We start from the raw sequence: 21,677 nt of genomic DNA on the forward strand, positions 1-21,677 counted from the left end.
AGACCGGACAGTCCTCAAAATGAGCCTTCAACCCACATCTTCCCGGAGAACATCTGTGTTATTTATGATTATAAAAAGTAATTACTAGTCTCAGACTGCAAAGCTAATTCGACAACACAAACACATCATAAAAAAAAGAAAAAACTGCTTACCATGGAAATACCAAATCTGCTACTGTTAACCCTATAAAGTTAGAAGTCAGAAAACACAAGCATTACAGATCAAGGCAGTAACTGCACAAAATAAAAATGCACAAACATTTTTAGACTAATAACGATAAAAACGTGTTAAATGACACAAACACCATCAACCGAAATGAACGTACATTTTCCTATGCTGTGTCCAGATGAGTTTACATAAAATCAGTGATCTACACAACGCACAGCATGACAGGAGCAAGAAAGATCAGTGTTAAAAACAGGCCCTCTGAATCCTTACTTCAAAGAGCAGTTCATTCACAATATAACAGTGGCTACCACGCGGGCCAGATTGGTGATTGACTGCAAACACATGTAGAGAAACAAATTATGTAACCTACCATTCCAGTTTTCATGTTTGAAGAACCAGTATCTCCCACCTCCATAGTTAACAAAGATCATGATCACCAAAGCCAGTCTGGAAGATTATACAGAAATCTGGTTACATCCTGACCAATACATCGCCCATCAAACAATCTCGCTTTTGTAAGACATAATATAGAATATACAGCAGACAGGCCATTCGGCCCAACAGTCCCTGTACAAACATGATGGGGTGGGGAAGAGCGGCTGTTTTTAATATCAGTGTTTCATTAAAATAATGGCTCCAATTAAATAATGGAGCTTGGCGGAGGCAGGCTGGCAGACACACATCGGCATTTAATAACAGCAAGGGCTTCCTTCGCAAGAGTCCAAAATCAACTTACCCTCGAAAGGTGTCGAGTGAACGAAGTCGATAGGAGCCCGAATTCTGTCCTGGCACCAGATTTGCGTGGCTTGTATTGTCGGTAACATGGTTCGGTGATCCTAGCTCCTTTGAAGCAAAGCACAAATTTTAGATTTTTAAAGAATGTTCTAATCAAATGGCAGCAAAATTTCAAAGAGGAGGATAAACCAAATAAGTTCTATGAACAGGTACTATTTGTCATCAAGCAAAGATATAAATAAAACAGTCCCTCACCCCAAGAGTTAAAATTAAGACCTTCAGGCATTCCCTTTTCTGGCTGAAGAGCCCAAGTTTCCCCAATCTTTCCCTTAGCTCAGAATCCCAACTCTAGGGAAAGCCACATGGGTCCACTCTGCACTGTGTCCACAGTTTGAATATTTCCCTTGTATCTCAGTAACCAGAACTGGACACAGTTAGTGATAGGGTCCAATTGATCACAATCTCCTCTGACTTTCAGTTTAACATTCGGATAGCTTTTCTGAGCACTGGATAAGTACTCAGTCCACCAAGGTTAGGTGCACTGGCCATGCTAAATTCTCCCTCAGTGTACCTGAACAGGCGCCGGAGTGTGGTGACTAGAGAATTTTCACAGTTACTTCATTGCAGTGTTAATGTAAGCCTACTTGTGACATTAATAAATAAACTCAAACTCAAGATTCGAGATTTCTCATCTGCATTCTCTGCTATTCTAACAGAACCTGTGAAGTACAGATGATACCCATTTTCTCTTTCCTACACGCACTTTCAAACAAATAAATCTGACATTGTTCGTCACTTACCGAATTGATTAACCGTTCCATCTCAACACGATTTGAAAAGTGGAACAACACGTTTCTAACAGAACGAAGTCTGGGGGGGGGGGGAAGAGATAAATCAGAAATTAGACTTCCTTACCCCACTCATCCTTTTGCTTAAGAACCATTTGTTCCATTTCAATCTTCCCCACAACACCCTGCATCTTGAAGACATTTGTTCCTTGTTGTGTCCCACAGCTGCCAATCACAGTGGATCACTGGGTGACGTTTGACTGTGGAGAGCATCAAGCCACTTCACTGCTGTCTCAGGGGAGCTCCTTTTCTACCTTCAGCCACAAGCACGGTTTGAGAAATCATAATACAAGGACAGGCTGCTCGGCCCAGTCATTGCTGGTGTTCAACCCTTCATAGAAATATAGAAACAGGAGCAAGCCATCTTTTTCCTCCAGCCTCTTTCAATGAGATCATAGCCGATCTACAATCTAATTCTGTTGTTGCCCCATATCGCGCAATACCACAGAGTGGCAAAAATGTAAACTCTCAGTTTTAAGATTAGCAATTAAACTATCATTTGCAGAAGAGTGTTTCAAACTTCTACCATCTTTTGCATGACGAAGTGTTTCCTAACTTCTCTCCAAAAAATGGTCTGGCACGGACTCTTTGACTTTTGCATTTAAACCTTAGTCCTAGATCAGCTTGCAAGCAACAGGGTAGATTGGGAGAAACCGAGTTCCTTGTAACAACTTAAATTTGGTTCAAATGATCCCTTAACCTTCTAAATCCCTGGGATTACAGCCCTGGTTTGTTTAATCTTGCTTTATAAATTGGGGAGTCCAGGTATCATTCTAGTAAATCAACACAGCACTTCCTCCAAAGCCAATACATCCTTCCTAAGGTGTGGTGCCCAAACTGCTCACAGCACTCCAAATGTGGTCAGACTAGGGCTTTGCACAGCTGAAGCATGATTTCTGAAGCCCCCAGCCCACCCATTTCCACTGTTTCTAGCTTTTCACCATTCAGAATGCAACCCGTTGCATCCTTTTCAGGTCCAAACAGCATGGCCTCAAATTTGCCTACATTGAAACTCATTTCCCACAGTTTTGCCCATTCATTTAATCGATCAATTACTGTTTGCAATTGTGTTTCTCTCTACACTGCTTAAAACATCGCCCATCTTTGTATCACATAAGCAACAGCTTTATACCCATTGCCCTCTTTCCCTCAACACCTACCCAACATTCTTGAATACTTACACAGTTTCAATCACTAACTTCAGTCATACATTCCAGAGCCACCATGCACAAAAGATTTTTGCCTGTTCTATGTCGTGAACGTAAACCTTCCACATTTAATCATGCACCCAACATGCTCTTGTCCCAGACCTCTTGCTCAGTACTGCCTCATCCTCTCATAATTTTAAGCAGTGGTAATCATCCTCAAATCTCTTCCTTGGTTCTCAACAATGCCAGTCCTAATTCAGCAGAGGTGCTTGGATATGGAGCAGGAACTGAAACTTTGGGTGGCATCGAGGCTGGGAAGAGTGAACTGTAGGACTATAGGTCCTGGGATGATAGGCTCAACCATGAGAAAAATCTCAGAAATTGGAGCTCTTTCATTCGGTCAAAAGGAGCTTGGACGGAGGAATCCAAATTTATGGAATTTTGATGAGGTTGATCAAGAGCAATTACATTTATTTAGCAGGTAACCAGGACAAAAATTCATTAACCAAAAAGTATGCAGATGCAGTCAGCATGTAGAATGGAGACTAGAAACAGTAATGGTAGCAGAATTCATTGAGCTTTTGGAAGTTTAATAGGAATGGAAAAAATTGAGAGTATAGAAAAGGATCCAAACAAAACGGTATGTCAGGCTCTTTCTGGGCTGTAAATCTGAGGGCAGCTTATTCCTCTGGGGGCACTGAGACCAATTGTAGACACAAGCTGACATCAGAAACACGTGGACAGAGCATGGACTACACCTGCCCTACCTATATGTCTCCATCAATGAGCGCTGAAAATTAAACTTCCATTCATTTAATAACTCCTTTAAATCATGGCACTTACCCCAGTATTAACTGTGCTAAACTTGTCAAAATAGCCAATCCACCAACGACAAGGAATGCATATAAAATAGCTGTAAAAAAAGACAAAAGGTTTTGTTAGAATGCAGTACGGCATTGTGTACGAAATTCAAACAGAAATGGCAGGAATTAAATTAACCCAGAAAACAGACAAACAAAATGCTCATTGCTTACTGAATACAAAACCACAACCAGTGCATCAACCCGCCACTGTCATCAGACTCCAACCATTACTTAATGATTATAGCTTTGAGACACAATCTAGATATGGCTTGTATTGAAAAAAAACTTATCAATACTCGAGAAGTAGAAACACTTTGTTATGTCCCTCATATATAGAATTCCCTCTCCCTCCTAGGACAGTAATAAAAAGGTTATTGCTCTTTTTTCCCCCCCACTCTAGAAGGAACATTACCCGCTTGACTCTGAACAGGACAAAATGTGGCAGCACTCCACAAGTGTACATACGAAGGTTGTTGTTAATGGCTTCATGGTCAATGATGACTTTACAGTTGACTGGTCCACTTGTGTTACTCAGATTGGCCTTTGCCACCCATAAGGAATAGTGTCCGAGCTCACCAAAGCTTTCATGCACCCTGCAAGAGACGCACATAAAACCTATAGCAATGAGAATTGAAAACAAAACTGTTTACTTACCCTTCTTTCACAAATAGGTTAATGAGCTACAAATTTCTATTCATACTTGGCTTGTGTTTTTGATGTGATCTGCTATACATTTTTCTTTATTCTTTCTTGGGGATGTGGGCATCACTGACAAGGCCAGCATTTATTGCCCATGCCTAAGAGTAGCTTAATAGCCTATTTCAGAGGGAAGTTTAAGAGTCAACCACATTGCTGAGGGTCTGGAGACACACGTAGGCCTGACCAAGTAAAGATGGCAGATTTCCTTCCCTACAGGACATTAGTGAACCAGTTCTTTTTTAAAAATTGATGGTAATGGTGACCATTGAAACCAACTTTATGGTCCACATTTCCAAATTGAATTTAAATACCACTAACTGCTCTAGTGGGATTTGAACATATTCTCAGAGCATTTGCCTGGGCCTCTGGATTACTAATTCAGTGACATGACAACTATGCCAGCATCTTCCCATTAGTGATATATTATCACTCATTTTACAAAATAAAAGTTGGTCCTCCCTTTCCTATTTTGTCATCCTCAATTTCTAAATATTTGTTTTGTGACGAGTTTGGTTGGTTGTGTGCAGGCCCCCTACACTCATCAGCTTAGAGTAGACCAGAGACTTATTCTATCAGAGAGATAGCCAGGTCGAATATCAGACATAGAAATAGAACATGCTATAAATATTCAGCCGAGCTGGTAGCATCTGTGGAGACAAGGCGAGAATGGTTTGGGTCCATCTCTCCTCTATAACATGTCTCTCATCCTACGAACCAACCTAACGAATCTTTGTGAACTCTCTCAAAGGCAAGGAGATAAAAACCATACACAATACTGCACGCATGTCTCACCAAAGCCATACGTGGTTGCAGCAAGACATCCTTCCTTTCATTCTCCAACCACCTTGCAACAGAAGGCAACATATCATTTTTCTTCCTAATTGCTTGCTGCACCTGCATGTTAACATCGAGAATACAAGTACACACAAATTCCTCTATCTACCAATATTTACTAGAGTCTGCTTTTAGAATATATTCAGCTTTACTAGTATTCCTACGAGCAAGGCAATAGTTTCATACTTCTCCACTATCTTGCTCAATCATTTAACCAGTCTCCGTCCCTTTGTAGCCTCTTTTCGTCCTCACAAAATTACTTTTTCAAGTTAATTTTATATCGTCAGCAAACTTGGATACATTAGGTGCAGTCCCCTCCTCCAAGTCCTTGACATAGACTGTAAATAATTGAAGCCCAAGCATTGATCCTTGCAGTACTCCCCACCACCCGGGAAATAGCCTGTTTATTCTTCTGTATTTTCTCTCCATGAACCAATCTTCAATCCATACTAATATATTAACACCAATCCTGTGAGCTCTAACCTTGTGCAATAACCTCTTGTGAAGCATCTGTGGATGCCATCTGAAAATCCAAATATAGTACATTCACTGATTCCCCCTTATCTAGCCTCTGAATTAAACCTTAAAAAACCTAACAGATTATTTAAACACAGTTTCCCTTTTATAAAATGTTCTTTAGAAAAGAAAGGCAAAATAGGCACACATGGGTAGGGTTAGTAAGGGTCAGATAAAAGCAGTAATAAAGAATCTTAGCCCAGAAAGTCTGGTATAAATGGGGGGTTGATCCCTGAACCAAGGCTGGAAATCACTTATAGGGTACCCAGCGGTGTTAAATGCTCTCAACTGTTGCCGTGGCAAGTTGCCTAAACATTGTGATTTGCTACCATGTCCTCAATAATAGATTATAGCATCTATCTTTATCACTGGCTAACTGATCTTCCCTGTCCCTCTTCTTCAACAGCAGTGTTACATTTTGCTATCTTCCCATCTAAAAGGGAATTCTGCAAGAAAAAAGTCAATGCAAGCATTATCTATGTAGCCACTACTAAGATGTAGGTCATCAGGTCTAGGAAACTTGTTAGTTATTACAACTGTCTCCAGTATTATTTATTTACCAACATTCAAGACTTGCAATTCCTCATTATCTTTAGACCATGTTTCCCCATACTCTTCTTTTTTCTTGTGTGAAGATAGACAAAAATATTTCACAACTACCATTTCCTTATCCCTATTAGAAGTCCTCCCAGCTCTGCCCCTAAGGGAATCACATTTACTTTTAGCAATTGCTTCCTTTTTACCTACAAGCAGTCCTCAACTTTATAACATTCGAGTGACAACAAATTGCAATTACGTTTATAAATTGATGCCCCATTGCAACTTTACAATGCCACACCAGTATGTTCATATGTGCACGTTGACATTCTGTGCCACCCATCTAATGACTGGACAGATCAAACTGACTATTAGTGTGGAAACAAGTGTCTTATACAGCAAACGCTTTTGGCACAACCATTGTGATTTTCATGCATTTATACGCTTATGTTGTATTGGACAAACGCTCAGAAGTTTAAGTTCAACAGACAGTGATCGTTGGCTTCATTTTAGCCCCCACACTTACCAAAGAACCTGTAAGACAGCAGATATCAAGTCACCTTAGCAACTTGCCAGGGCAACAGTTGAGAGCATTTAACACCGCTGGGTACCCTATAAGTGATTTTTAGCCTTGGTTCAGGGATCAATCCCCCATTTATACCAGACTTTCTGGGCTAAGATTCTTTATTACTGCTTTTATCTGACCCTTACTAACCCTACCCATGTGCGCCTATTTTGCCTTTCTTTTCTAAAAGTCACATATCCTGGAATATTCAGTTCTCAACCTTAGTCACCCTGCCACAGAAACTCAGTAACAGCCTTTAAATCAAACCCACCAAATCCATTAATTCATCTACCTTTCCACGATTATTCTTTGCATGCAAGTTTAGTGCCTTGAATGTTAAGATTTTACTATTTTCCCTCATATGGCCTTGATTGCTAATGCCTTAACACCAGCAAACTCTGACCCTCACTGACATAATCTGCTCGATTTTACCCAAATCACTCTACAGCCTTGACTGTTCTCTTTAGACCAAATTCCACCCGAATCCTTCCTTCCCCCTAATTAGTCTAAAGCCTTTTCTAAAACATTAGTTCATCAAGATTGCGGTCCCACCCTAGTAAAAGAAGAGTCCTTCCCAACAGGTTCTCAAATACTTGGGCCAGTGCCCCATGAATTGAGATCCTTGACTCCCACACTACTCTTTTAGCCACACATTTAAATCTAGCCTCCAGCCGATCAAACTCTGAGCAAAACTTCATTCCTAGTTCTATCTATGGCATTGATTTCTATGTGGATTATATCAACTGGATCCTTCCCCAACTACAAGGAGATGCCTTTAACCCGGACATTAGATTTCAGAACTCCTGGTCACAGCTGCAGAGAACAGTATCGACCCCTTGACTATACTTTTTCACACAAAGTCCTGTACCGTGGTCCACTTGCCCATCCTCCCTGCAACCTTTATTCTCAGTTGGCTGGATGGCTTGTCTGTGATGCAGAGCGACACCAACAGTGTGGTTCAATTCCTGTACTGGCTGAGGTTATTCATGAAGGCCCTGCCTTCTCAACCTTGCCCCTTGCCTCACATGTGATGACCCTCAGCTTAAATCTCCACCAGTCAGCTCTCCCCCTTCAAGGGGAGAGCAGTATATGGTCACCTGGGACTATGGTGACTTTACCTTTTATTCTCGACCATGTTGTCAACAAGTACTGTGCACCTATTGGACAATGCCAAAGCTCCTCTACTAATGCACTGGTGGTTCCTCTCCCTACCCAAGTCACAGTCACATCCTGTTGTCCCTGGTCAGTACCTAAATTTAAAATCTTAAGTGACTGCCTTCTGAGTGAAAATATCCACTAACTGCCCCCTATCTTTGATACGGAGCGACACGGTGGCACAGTGGATAGCACTGCTGCCTCACAGCGCCAGGGACCCGGATTCAATTCCCGGCTTGGGTCACTGTCTGTATGGAGTTTGCATTTTCTCCCCATGTCTGTGGGTTTCCTCCGGATGCTCCGGTTTCCTCCCACAATCTGAAAGACGTGCTGGTTAGGTGCATTGACCCGAACAGGCGCCGGAGTGTGGAGACTAAGTAACTTCATTCCAGTGTTAAAGCCTTACTTGTGACCAATAAATAAACTTTTAAGAAAATGTTGTTACAATGTCAGGCACTTCTCGGGAGTGGGGGCTTGGGGATGCAATAACAACAGTGCAGAAATGGATTCACTAACCTGCACACCTCTCGTCTATCGACACTACTGTTCACCTGTAACGTGACTGGATGCTTAGTTTCAATGGCAAAGGTTGAGTTCTTCGGGTGCCCTACACGTTCTTGTGCAGGCACATTTCCAAGCTCCTGATACAGACACTGAAAAAATTAAATACACAAAGAGAAAGGGTTACATAAGTATTAACAGGAGATGCTGTACACTTCACCTTATTTAGTTTTGTAGTGCTATAAAACAATGTACAGAAATGGTAAACAGATGGACCAAAAACAACTCACCCCGACTAGAAATTCACTGGGACACAAGAACCAAACCAGCACAAAAGATAAAACACACACAAATTCCGCCCAAATCCACTTGCTTTTGAGTTTTCCCTGTTCTTTAAATTAGTTTAAGATTCAAATCACCCAAATCAGGCTTCACCCACAAAAGTGGCCATGTCCCCATGTTGAAACAGCAAGATTCAGGCAGTCATGCTATTCTGGGAATACACTTCAAATTGCATTAGGCACATTTTCGAAGCTATTTCATTTCCTAAGTATTCGCAATAGAAAGACAGGTCATTCGGCCAAACAGTGGTCATGCTGCACTCCCCTCCACTCTTTTTTATTTAACCCCATCAACATTTCCTTCTATTCCTTTCACCCTCTAGAAAAGTCTTTATGTCAAAAAATATATAAATCACTGAGAAACTGACCGGTTTATACCGGTGAAGTTTAATATAATCTTTTTATCAGTTTGATATCAGGTTACTCTCAGTCAGAGGGCTGGAATTCCTATTAAAATGCTTAATGGGCGGCACGATGACACAGTGGTTAGCACTGCTGCCTCATAGCGCCAGGGACCTGGGTTTGATTCCGGGTTTGGGTCACTGTCTTTGTGGAGTTTGCACATGTCCCCTGTGTCTGTGTGGGTTTCTTCTGGGTGCTTTGTTTTCCTCACACAGTCTGAAAGACGTGCTGGTTAGTTGCATTAGCGATGCTAAATTCTCCCTCAGTGTTACCCGAACAGACGCCGGAGTGTGGCGACTAGGGGATTTTCACAGTAACTTCATTGCAGTGTTAATGTAAGCCTACTTGTGACTAATAAACTTTGTTTTTTTTTCCTCAGCAAAATAATTCAGCTGCATTAATAAAATTGAATCAGGTTGGCACTCATATCAAGGAATACTTTTATAAAATGAGAGAAAAAAATCATATTATGCTGTCCAATTGTGCGAGATCATGGAAGATTTTATCTTATTTTTGCAATTATGAAAATGAATGTTAGGAGAAAATTGAAACAAGTTTTGGGTACAACATCCAGAATGAGAATGCAAGACTACGCACACATAAAAAGTTATTTTACAACACAGTGATCAGCAAAAGTATGTGGGATTTTCCTCCCACAATCAACCTGTGCCGACACTGGAGCCAGAGAATGTGGTTTCAGTTTCTCAGTTGGTACTTTCCAACTTTTGCTCCAGGCCATTCCACTGAAGATGCTCTCTGGTGCCAAAAGAGGGATAATCGTGACAAGCTCAAATGCAACAATTGACAGGACACCGCTTGGTTGACATGCATTACTTCACACCCACCTGATAGCAGTGATCCGACAGCCAGGAGACCACCAGGCTTTCATGAAGCAGCTCATTACAAACTCTTAAAACCGCTTGGTCCATCTCAAGCTTCCGTGGCCTTTCGGGCAGTTCTGTTGGGAAATGAAAAAAAAACCTCAAATACAAATACTTAAAAATATAAAAATAACTCCTCTCAGCCTAAGTAAAACCATCACATTCTCTTTTCTTCTGGTAAGGTTTTGATAGATACACTTTTAATTAACTAGAGATTCTCAGGATACAGTAAATGATTCCGTTTTTTTTGAAATAATATAGAAAATGAACAGTACAAATTTACCTTTTTGGTCTCTTGGTAAGCTTCGCAACAGCTTAATGGTGCAAATGTACCATCTTAATTGAAAAGCCAGAGCGAACCACTCCCTTATAACTCCCACCCTCTAACCATTATCATAGGCTGGTGATGTAATGCAATATCGGTTGCACTGAACATTACCCACAGTTCATATTTCAACAACCCATTAACAAATGTGATGGGCAATGTAATTGCTCTGCAGGTCTCGAGACAGAGAGGAACACAATCACTCTCTCAGCTTTCTCCCAGCACGTTAGTCACATTTGCATAATAAGCAGCAGTAATTACAGGCTGGCTTAAACTAGCATTGTATAACAAAGTGTTAACTAACATAGGCGTGATGACAGTCACATGCACTGATTTTAGTAAACAATACAGGCGAATATACTTCCTGAACATCTATCACTGTCCAGTTAACCAGGCAAGTAAAACAAAACCCACAACAAAAAAACTCTACGTTTCCATCTATTCATTTTACCAAACATACAAAAAGATTAAAGTTCCGTTGTGAACATAAGCATTGCGATCATATGATTTGATCTTTTGTCACATGTATTAACGTAGTGAAAAGTATTGTTTCTTGCGCGCTATACAGACAAAGCATACTGTTCATAGAGAAGGAAATGAGAGTGCACAGAATGTAGTGTTATAGTCAAAGCTAGGGTGTAGAGAAAGATCAACTTAATGCAAGGTAAGTCCATTCAAAAGTCTGACAGCAGCAGGAAAGAAACTGTTCTTGAGTCGGTTGGTACGTGACCTCAGACTTTTGTATCTTTTTCCCAAAGGAAGAAGGTGGAAGAGAGAATGACCGGGGTGCGTGGGGTCCTTAATTATGCTGGCTGCTTTGCCGAGGCAGCGGAAATTGTAGACAGAGTCAATGGATGGGAGGCTGATGTGCGTGATGGATTGGGCTACATTCACGACCTTTTGTAGTTCCTTGTGGTCTTGGGCAGAGCAGGAGCCACACCAAGCGATACAACCAGAAAGAATGCTTTCTGTGGTGCATCTGTAAAAGTTGGAGAGAGTCGTAGCTGACATGCCAAATTTCCTTTGTCTTCTGAGAAAGTAGAGGCGTTGGTGGGCTTTCTTAACTGTGTCAGCATGGGGGGACCAGGATAGGTTGTTGGTGATCTGGACACCTAAAAACCTGAAGCTCTCCACACTTTCTACTTCGTCCCCATTGATGTAGACAGGGGCATGTTCTCCTTTATGCTTCCTGAAGTCAATGACAATCTCCTTCATTTTGTTGACACTGAGGGAGAGATTATTGTTCTTGCACCAGTTCACCAGATTCTTTATCTCATTCCTGTACTCTGTCTCATCATTGTTTGAGATGCTAAATCATCATACCCGATTACCAAATAAAAATGAAGTAATCAGTAATGCAATTATCTGGATCCCCAATCAGTTACATGTGGCTAACTGACACTGGCTTACAAAGTGCCCTCGAATTAATGGGGATTGGTCCCCGAGATGTACTTTACATTTGACCAGATGTTAATCTAAGACTTGCATCCTAAAGCTAGCTAAACTGGACTGCCTTCATTCATGTTGTCTCATATCACTCCTCTCCCAAGGTCAACTGGAGGCTGCTTGTCCAGCTTTTCTTGCTGTTAATCTTCAAGCAATTAATGGACAACACAGTTGACTCTAGATGAGTAACAGTAGCACTTACCCAACAAACTTGTGACCTTTATTTCAAGAATCAAATTCTATTAACAGGATCCATGACTCTGCTTCCAGGACTTAGGAAGGGCAGCTTAGACTTTGACATGTTCAATGCTGAGGTCCCACAATATTACAATCTGTTCTCCTCCAATGCACCTTTCTTTAAAAAAAATAAACCTCCATTCATCTAGGGCAATGGCGGCCGGGTCATTGAATATATTCTAGGCTGAGTTAGACAGATCTTTGACAGACAAGGGAGTCATAGGGAACAGGCAAGTGGAGTTAAGACCACAATCAGATCAGCCATGATCTTCTGAATAGTGGAGCAGGCTCAAGGGATCGAATGGCCTGCTCCTATTTCTTATGCTCTTATACATACATTGAAACCTGACGTTAAAAGGAAACAATCCACAGAATTGGCCAGAATGTTATCCTGACAATTTTGCAGGTACTAGTCCAATCAGCCTTACCAGAAAAGATGCATTATGAATCAGAGTTGCTCTGCGTACATCCCCAATAGTGTGGCTTCTGTAGCAGACTCAAGCCAAGAATTTACAGAATTGAAACAAACTGGCACAGATTTGTGGCTTCCTCAGAGCAAAGAAGGGGGAAAAAAAAGAGACTTACATTTATGTAGTGCGCACATCCTCAGGCTATCCCAAAGTACTTTACTGCCAATGAAGTACTTATTGGGAGTGCAGTCACTGTTGTAAAGAACAAAAAAGTACAGTACAGGAACAGGCCCTTCGGCCCTCCAAGCCTGCCTAAACTAAAACCGTATGCACTCACGGAGTCTCTATCCTTCCATTCCCATCCTATTCATGTATTTGTCTAGTTGCCCCTTAAATGTTGCTATGGTACCTGCTCCCACCACCTCCCCAGGCAGCACGTACTTGACTTTTCTAGCCAAAGGAAAGAGCATCTGACTATCCACTCTCTCCATGCCACACAATCTTGTAGACCTCAATCAGGTCACCCCTCAATGTAGCAAGCGCAACAGCCATTTTGCACACAGAAAACTCAAAGAGGAATATGATGACCAGACACTTCTTGTTTTTAAGAGTTTTATTAAGCAATAAGTTTTTGGCTGGGACACTGGGGATAACTCCCTCGCTATTCTTCAAAGTAATGCTGTGAAATTTTTTACCTCCGCCTCAGAAAGCAGACATTGTTTTGGTTTAACACCTCATCCAAAAGACAGCACCTCCAACAGTGCAGCACTCCCTCAGCTCTGAAATGGAGTTCTACAACTTGCAACTCAGAGCTGAGAATGCCACTAACTAAGCCACGTTAAACATTCAAAAACTTGTTGTCCTGTGGCAGATACAATGTGTTTATAAAACAGCCACAGATAAAAGATTAACTCAACTACTACTTTAAGGTGCTGTTGAAATGCTCTTTCATTTGAAAAGTTAGGGCATTTTTTATGCAAAAAGTATCGTATTCAAGCATGGCCCCTGCTCCACTAGCTCTTTTTACCAAGGAATACCAATTGATTTTACATCACTTCTATTGAGCAGAAGGCAAGGAAAAAATGGAGTGGTTGCTAAATGTATCCTTACATTCTTTAATCAAACAACATTGAATCTTTTGTGATTTGATTTAGCATTGTCACATTATTAGCATACAGTGAAAAGTAATGTTTCTGGCACGCTATACAGACAAAGCATACCGTTCATAGAAAAGGAAACAAGAGAGCGCAGAACGTAGTATTACAGTCATAGCTAGGATGTAGCGAAAGATCAACTTAATGCAAGGTAAGTCCATTCAAAAGTCTGACGGCAGCAGGGAAGAAGCTGTTCTTGAATCGGTTGGTGCGTGACCTGACTTTTGTATCTTTTTCCCGACAGAAGAAGGTAGGAGAGAGAATGTCCGGGGTGTGTGGGGTCCTTAATTACGCTGGCTGCTTTGCCGAGGCAGCGGGAAGTGTAGACAGAGTCAATAGATGGGAGGCTGGTTTGCATGATGGATTGGGCTGCATTCATGGCCTTTTGTAGTTTCTTGCGGTCTTGGGCAGAGCTGTCATATTTGAATCTGTGTTTTTTTAACCCCTTTTTCACAGTTACAAAGCCAATGAGCAGAGTGGACAGGGCAAATCCCCAATCCATCTCCTTGCTTACTCCAAAAGCAAATTCAAATTAAATCTAATTCATAGCCCCACAAAAGAGACATACAAGATCCAAGCTGACAAGAACAGGCATTACATTCAATGTTGGGCTCAATCCTACACTTGATCTAGTTTTTGGTTCATTATACCCATTTGCTCCTTCCGGTTTCTAACGCATGCCCTGACCCCTCAGAACCATATCCCTAGCATCTTCAGGACATCTAACCCGACGGTGAAGGGGACAAGGGATGGGTCAGCCCAGATCCTAAAGAACATGGCCTTGCTCTTGCCACAATTTATCTTGACACGAGAAGCCAGTTTGAATTGGTCAGTCTGCACACTGACAGCAGATCCTAGCAGAAGACGACGGTGTCTCCATGTACATGAGGCTTTGACTCGAATGCCTCCGCTGCCAGGGATCCTCTTATGCCGGAATCCTTCCTGATGAACACAGAATAGGATTCTATACAACACACAAACAGGACAGGAGAGAGAGGGCAGCCCTGCCTGACTCCAGATTTAATTGGAAAGCTTTCTGATTCCAACCCACCAACTGAAACTGTACTACTGATCTTTGTGTAGAACAAGTTGGATCCAATTGTGGATCCCTCCACACATCCCATTTTGGAGAACACAGTCATCATGTATGTGTGCGATATTCTGTCAAAGGCCTTCTCCTGGTCCAGGCTGATGAGGCTGGTGTCCACACCCCTGTCCCGCACATAGGAGATCATATCTGAGTAGTGCCAGGCTATCAGAGATCTTCCTGCCAGGTACAGAGCAGGTCTGGTCAGGGTGGATCACCGACTCCACTGACCTGATTGGCGATGACCTTGGACAGAATTTTATAGTCCACATTCAACAGTGAAATAGGTCAGCAATTTCTAATTTCTTCCCATTTCCCCCTTCCGCTTGTAGAGGAGGGTAATGATGCCTTTCCTCATGGATTCTGACATGTTCCCGACAAGAAGCATACTCCCATATACCTCCAGCATATCTGGGCCAGTCTAGTCCCACAGAGCCAAACATAACTCAGCTGGTGAGCCGTCACTTCCAGGAGTTTTACTCTTCTTGAAGGACTTGAGGGCTTTAGTCAACTCATCCAGAGTTAGCAGTATGTGCACCGAGAGGCAGCATTTAATCTGGTAAGAAGTGACCGAAGTTAAGGAAATTCCAACTAACTACCCTATCTCTTAAATTTCATCCTATGGCGGTCAGCACATTCCTCACTGCACTTGTACAGACGTATAAGACATGTTAGTGTCAATATTGCCTATATATTTGAGGAAGTTGCCTTACAACTGGCTACAGCCCATTCTAGTCTCATTTCCAGCAGGTTCTTCTCTCAGACATAGAATCATAGAATCCCTACAGTACAGAAAGAGGCCATTCGGCCCATCGAGTCTGCACCGACCACAATCCCACCCAGGCCCTACCCCCATATCCCAACATATTTTACCCTCTAATCCCTCTAATCCACACATCCTAGGACACTAAGGGGCAATTTTAGCATGGCCAATCAACCTAACCCGCACATCTTTGGACTGTGGGAGGAAACCCACGCAGACACGAGGAGAATGTGCAAACTCCACACAGACAGTGACCCAAGCTGGGAATCGAACCCAGGTCCCTGGAGCTGTGAAGCAGCAGTGCTAACCACTGTGCTACCGTGCCGCCCCTTCTATACATCTTATAGAAGAGATATCAGTCTTCACTCCCTGGCTGGAAGCAATAGGTTTTTTTTAGGTTAAACAGGAGGAAATAAACTCAAACAATCTGTACTAATCAGACTAACAGCCAACTCCCAGCCACGCACGTGACAGAAAGAAAAGATCAATAAATGACATCAGTGCGAGTATCCTGATTGCCTCCCACACCTCCCCGATTGTCACAATATAAACACAACAGCCACTTCACACTTAGCAAGCTGAAACAATCTGAAATTGAATAAACAACCAAATAACCAGCTTCAGCATTGACTGAGAGACAATTATCAGCCAGTGGGTAACATTCTTGCAGCTCAAGTTCGAATGTCACGTCCCACCTGAGAGACCTGAACGGAAAAATCAAGGCTGACCCACCAGCGTATAATTGAGGGAGGGTCGCACTGTCAGAGGCGCTGCCTTTCAGATGAGACATTAAAGTGAAGCCCTGTCTGTTCTCCCTCTCTCTCATGTTTGCATCTCTATCTCAAAAGAATAGGAGCATTCTGGTCTCCCCAGTGTCCTGGCTAATATTCAACCTTCGATTAATGCAAATAAATTGATTTAGTCATGATCACATTGCTGTTTGTGTGAACTTACGATGCAGAAATTGGCTGTCATACTTCCTACATGACAATGGGGACTAACTGCTGAATTATTTAAACTTCTATAAAGTGCTTAGGAATGTACTCGGGTTGTTGAATGCTCTCTATCCACGTAGGCCTGTCTTTCCTTTCCAAATATTGGCCAAGGTACTGGGAGAACTCCCTTCCTCTCTTTCAGCAGTCCCACAAACCTGAAATGTCAGCCTGGATCACATGTTCAAGTGACTCAAGAACCGAAAGTATTGCCTTATATAAAATACCTCCGGCATCTAACCATCTGTTTTGCTTTGAAACGCAATGCTTCATTTCACCATTTCCCTTTGCATCTTGATTCCTATTAAAATCTTTTTCATCTTTTTGGGTCTGCTGAAGGCTGAACACTGTCTGACTGCGCTCTCGAGCACTCTCAGACTTAACTTGATTTTAAACAATTGGGCAGCACGCTGGCACAGTGGTTAGCACTGCTACCTCACAGCGCCAGAGACCCGGGTTCGATTCCCAGCTTGGGTAAACCAGGTGTTCCGGTTTCCTCCCACAGTCCAAAGATGTGCAGGTTAGGTGGATTGGCCATACTAAATTGCCACTTAGTGTCAGGGGGATTAGCAGGGTAAATACGTGGGGCTACATGGATAGGGGCTGGATGGGATTGTGATTGGTGCAAGCTCGATGGGCTGAATGGCTTCCTTCTGTACTGTAGGGATTCTATGAATTCTATAAAAGTGGGAAATACACAAAGGGCAGGGGTAAAGGTACCTGGTCTGAAGAAAAAAAATAAGCATTGAGAAACATGCATGATGAACAATCAAGCATGCACATGGGTGAACATTCATTGCTTGTTTATTTCCAGCCTGCTAGCACTGCTGCCTCACAGGTCAATTCTCAGTTTAGAATCCCTGCAGTGCAGAAGGAGGCCATTTGGCCCATCGAGTCTGCACTGACCACAATCCCACCCAGGCCCTATATTGATAACCCCACTTATTTACCATACTGACCCCATGACACTAAGGGGCAACTTAGCATGGCCGATCAACCTAACCTGCACATCTTTGGACTGTGGGAGGAAACTGGAGCACCCTGAGGAAACCCACGCAGACACGGGGAGAACGTGCAAACTCCACACAGTCAGTGACCCAAGCCGGGAATCGAACCCGGGTCCCTGGTGCTGTGAGGCAGCAGTGCTAACCACTGCGTCGCCCCTTGGGTCACTGTCTGTGCGGAGTCTGCACGTTCTCCCTGTGTCTGCGTGGGTTTCCTCCAGATTTCTCCCACAGTCCGAGAGATGTGCCGGTTAGGTGAATTGGCCATGCTACATTCTCCCTCTGTGTACCCGGACAGGCTCCGGAGTGTGGTGGCTGGGGGGTTTTCACAGTAACTTCATTGCAAGTGTTAATGTAAGAATATTTTGTGACTAATAAATAAACTTTGAACATAAGAACTTATTGGAAAATGTCCAGAAACACCGAATCTCCGAGACACTGCACTCTCCATCACTACATGAGGACACAATGCTTGCTGCTACCCCAGAGGCAACAACACACATCCCTCAGCCACCAGGACCCTCCTGCACACTCAGCTACCACCACAGTTAACCCCTCCAAGCTTCTGGACTCCCCTCACTCCCTGTGATTCCTCCTTACCCCCAGGATATGCTTCCCCCCACCACACCCCCTCACTCCTCACAGCCCCCTCCCCTCATGACCCCCACCCCCGGGTCACAGCCGCTGCTCCGGCCTTACCCTGTGACTGGGCCGCGGGCAGCTTGAGGCCGCCCAGCAGCAGCAGGCTGAGGGCGGACAGCAGCACAGCCCCGAGACCCAACTTCGCACTCAGGCCGCCCGGCTCCATCGCCTTCTCTGCCGCCCGCTCCCGACCGCCCGGCTCCGGCTGCTGCTGTTGTCCCCGAGCTCCGCTCTGACCCGCCGGCTTCCGCCGCCGCAGCCGACTCCGCTTCTCCCCCGCCGCCCACAAACAGCGCTTCATCCGCGGCCAGGGCCAGCTCCAGACCGGGGGCGGGGCTTCGTCTGGGGGCGTGGCCACTGATAGGGGCGTGGCCACAGATAGGGGCGCGGGTGGGCCAAGTCGGACAGGGGCGGGGCTTCAGGTGGGGGCGTGGCCACCTATAGGGCGTGGCTGCGGATAGGGGCGTGGCTTCCGATGGAGGCGCGGCCCCGTGTGCGGGCGTGGCCTGTCGGCAAAGGGGTGGGGCTTCATCTCCTGGGGGCGGCGCTTCTTGGCGATGGGCAGAGTTTCTGAGAGGGGCGAGGCTTCTGAAAATGGGCGGGGCTTCATCTTGGGCAGAACATCGGTTAGGGGCGGGGCTTCAGATGCGGGCGTAGTCTTTCTGCTGGGATGCGGCTTCACAGATAGGGGCGGAGCTTCAGGTGGGGGCGGAGCACTCAGTTGGGGCGGTGCTTCTTGGATAAGGGGCCTGGTTTCAGCTGGGTGCGGGCTTCGCATGTGGGGAATTGGAACTGTGGGTGGGGCCACTAGTGGGCTTCCAATGGGCGGGGCTTAGTTTGCAGGCCTCCCCTCAGGGTGGGCGGGGCTTTCTTGTGGGTGTGGTCCTTTTCTGGGGCGGGGCTTCGTTTGCCTGGTCTTAAGAGCATAAGAACTAGGAGCAGGAGTTGGCCATCTGGCCCCTTGGGCCTGCTCTGCCATTCAATAAGATCATGGCTGATCTTTTTGCGGACTCAGCTCCATTTACCCGCCCACTCACCATAACCCTTAATTCCATGCTGCATCTTACCAATGGGACAAGTTATATCCAGATGTCTCGCTATTTCTTCCTTGATGATAGATTCAAGCATTTTCCCTACTACAGAAATTAAGCTAACCAGCCTATAGTTACCTGCCTTTTGTCTACCTCCTTTTTTAAACAGTGGCGTCACATATGCTGTTTTCCAATCTGCGGGAATCACCCCAAAGTCCAGCGAATTTTGGTAAATTGTGATGCTCGATATCCAGCAGTATGGTCACTTCAGCAAAAACTATAGAACTGGTTGTGAAGGGGGCATTGATGAGTGTGGGCAGAGGCTGGATAATGTCCATTACTATTCACGTAGAATTAGGGAATCCCTACAGTGCAGAAGGAGACCATTCAGCCCTTGGAGTCTGCACCGACAACAATCCCACCCCAGCCCTAACCCCGTAACTCCACATATTTACCCTGCTAATCCCCTGACACTAAGGGTCAATTTAGCATGGCCAATCAACCTAACCCACACATCTTTGAACTGTGGGAGGAAACCGGAGCACCCAGAGGAAACCCACGCAGACGTGCAAACTCCACACAGCCACCCAAGGCCAGAATTGAACCCGGGTCCCTAGGCTGTGAGGCAGCAGTGTGCCACTCTGTGGAGAAAAAAATCTCAGCACAGACGAGTTGGGTTCAATAGCCTGTTCCTGAGTATTTTCCATCAATACATTGTAAGCTGTGTGGGAACATTATTTCTACTCATTTAGTACTGTGTAAAGGAAAGGAAGAGGGAACGCATCATGGGGCATGGGAGTACATGATGAGGGGAGCATTCTGAATTGTTGGGATGAGAGGCAGAGGTGTGGGAGCAGACGGCACCAGTGGCCTTCATAATGCAAACAGTGAAGGCCCAAGGTGTGGAATGCTGGGAGAGACTGCTGTGGTATTGCAGTAGTGCAAGGAGCACTGGCGAGAAAGATCAGGTTGGAGTAGAAGAATGCCATAGTAATCTCTCATGAGAGAGAACAACTGGTTATGTAGTTTGAGGGACACCACTTCATATTAAGAAAGAAGGCAACTCTCTAAGAGCTACCATAATCAGAATGGGAATTAGAACCTCCTGGTTCCAATGATGGATCCATTAGTCACAATATTCCAAAATTCCCTGGATGAGAGAATGGTTCTGGTGGATTGGAAAAATGCTGATATAACTTATTCAAAAAGGGTAGGAAGCATAAATGTAGGAAACTGCAGGCCAATTAGTTTAACATCTGTTGTTGGGAAATTGTTAGAATCCATTATAAAGGAAGTAATAGCAGGATATTAAGTCAAAGTACAATCCATCAGAGTAAGCATGATTGAAGAATAAATCATGTTTACTAATTTGCCTGAGTTCTTCGAAGATGTGACAAGCAAGGTGGATAATGGGGATCCCGTAGATGTAGTATATTGGGACTTCCACAAGGTCTTTGATAAGGTGCTACACAAAAGGTTAATACACAAGGATCGTGCACATCGGGTTAGGGGTAATTTATTATTTTAGATAGAAGATTGGCTAACCAAGAGAAAGCAAAGAGTCGTAATAAATGGGTCTTTCTCAGGCTTCATAGAATCATAGAAACCCTACAGTGCAGAAAGAGGCCATCTGGCCCATCGAGTCTGCACCGACCACAATCCCACCCAGGCCCTACCCCCACATCCCTACACATTTACCCGCTAATCTACGCATCTCAGGACACTAAGGGGCAATTTTTTTTAGCATGCCCAATCAACCTAACCCGCACATCTTTGGACTGTGGGAGGAAACCGGAGCACCCGGAGGAAACCCACGCAGACACGGGGAGAATGTGCAAACTCCGCACAGACAGTGACCCAAGCCGGGAATCGAACCCAGGTCGCTGGAGCTGTGAAGCAGCAGTGCTAACCACTGTGCTACCGTGCTGCCCCATCTTGCTGTACATCTTGCTTGGCAAGATGTACTAGTGAGGTGTCACAGGATTTGGTCCTCGTGCCCCAACTATTTACAATCTATAATTAATGACTTGGATGCAGGGATAGTAGGTACCATAGTCAAATTTGCAGTTGACACTAAAAGAGGTGGGATAGTAAGTTGCGATAATGAAATAACAAATTTACAATTGGATATGGATAGGTTAAGTGAATGGGGCAAAATTCGGCAGATGGAATTTAACGTGGATAAGTGTGGGGTTATCAATTTGGTAGGAAAAATGCAAAGGCAAATTATTATCTGAATAGAGAGAAACGTTGTAGTGCTTTGGTGCAGAGGGATCTGGGTGTTCCGGTGCATGAATCGCAGAAAACTGGTATGAAGGTACAGCAGGTTATAAGGAAGGCAAATGGAATCTTGGCATTTATTGCTAAAGGAATAGAACATAAAAGTCATGAAG

The 21,677-nt window shown here is 44.0% G+C and overlaps 1 protein-coding gene across 2 annotated transcripts in view; it reads right to left on the reverse strand.

Annotated features, from left to right (window-relative positions):
* The window catches only part of hgsnat (heparan-alpha-glucosaminide N-acetyltransferase), a 41,687-nt gene extending 23,133 nt beyond the window's left edge, over positions 1–18,554 (reverse strand). For both annotated transcript variants that reach the window (XR_013497481.1, XM_078209789.1), the window contains exons 1-9: positions 18,311–18,554; positions 10,158–10,270; positions 8,585–8,721; positions 4,228–4,355; positions 3,743–3,812; positions 1,704–1,773; positions 905–1,011; positions 539–615; positions 153–183 (exon numbers count right to left, since the gene is read on the reverse strand). Coding sequence is in view for 1 of the 2 variants with exons in the window: in XM_078209789.1 (XP_078065915.1) it covers positions 153–183; positions 539–615; positions 905–1,011; positions 1,704–1,773; positions 3,743–3,812; positions 4,228–4,355; positions 8,585–8,721; positions 10,158–10,270; positions 18,311–18,554 (977 nt within the window). In the remaining variant the exon portion in view is untranslated. The remainder of the gene's footprint in view (positions 1–152; positions 184–538; positions 616–904; positions 1,012–1,703; positions 1,774–3,742; positions 3,813–4,227; positions 4,356–8,584; positions 8,722–10,157; positions 10,271–18,310) is intronic.
* Positions 18,555–21,677: the final 3,123 nt, after the last annotated feature.

Source organism: Mustelus asterias, chromosome 1 (genome assembly GCF_964213995.1).
Source record: "Mustelus asterias chromosome 1, sMusAst1.hap1.1, whole genome shotgun sequence".
NCBI lineage: Eukaryota > Metazoa > Chordata > Chondrichthyes > Carcharhiniformes > Triakidae > Mustelus > Mustelus asterias.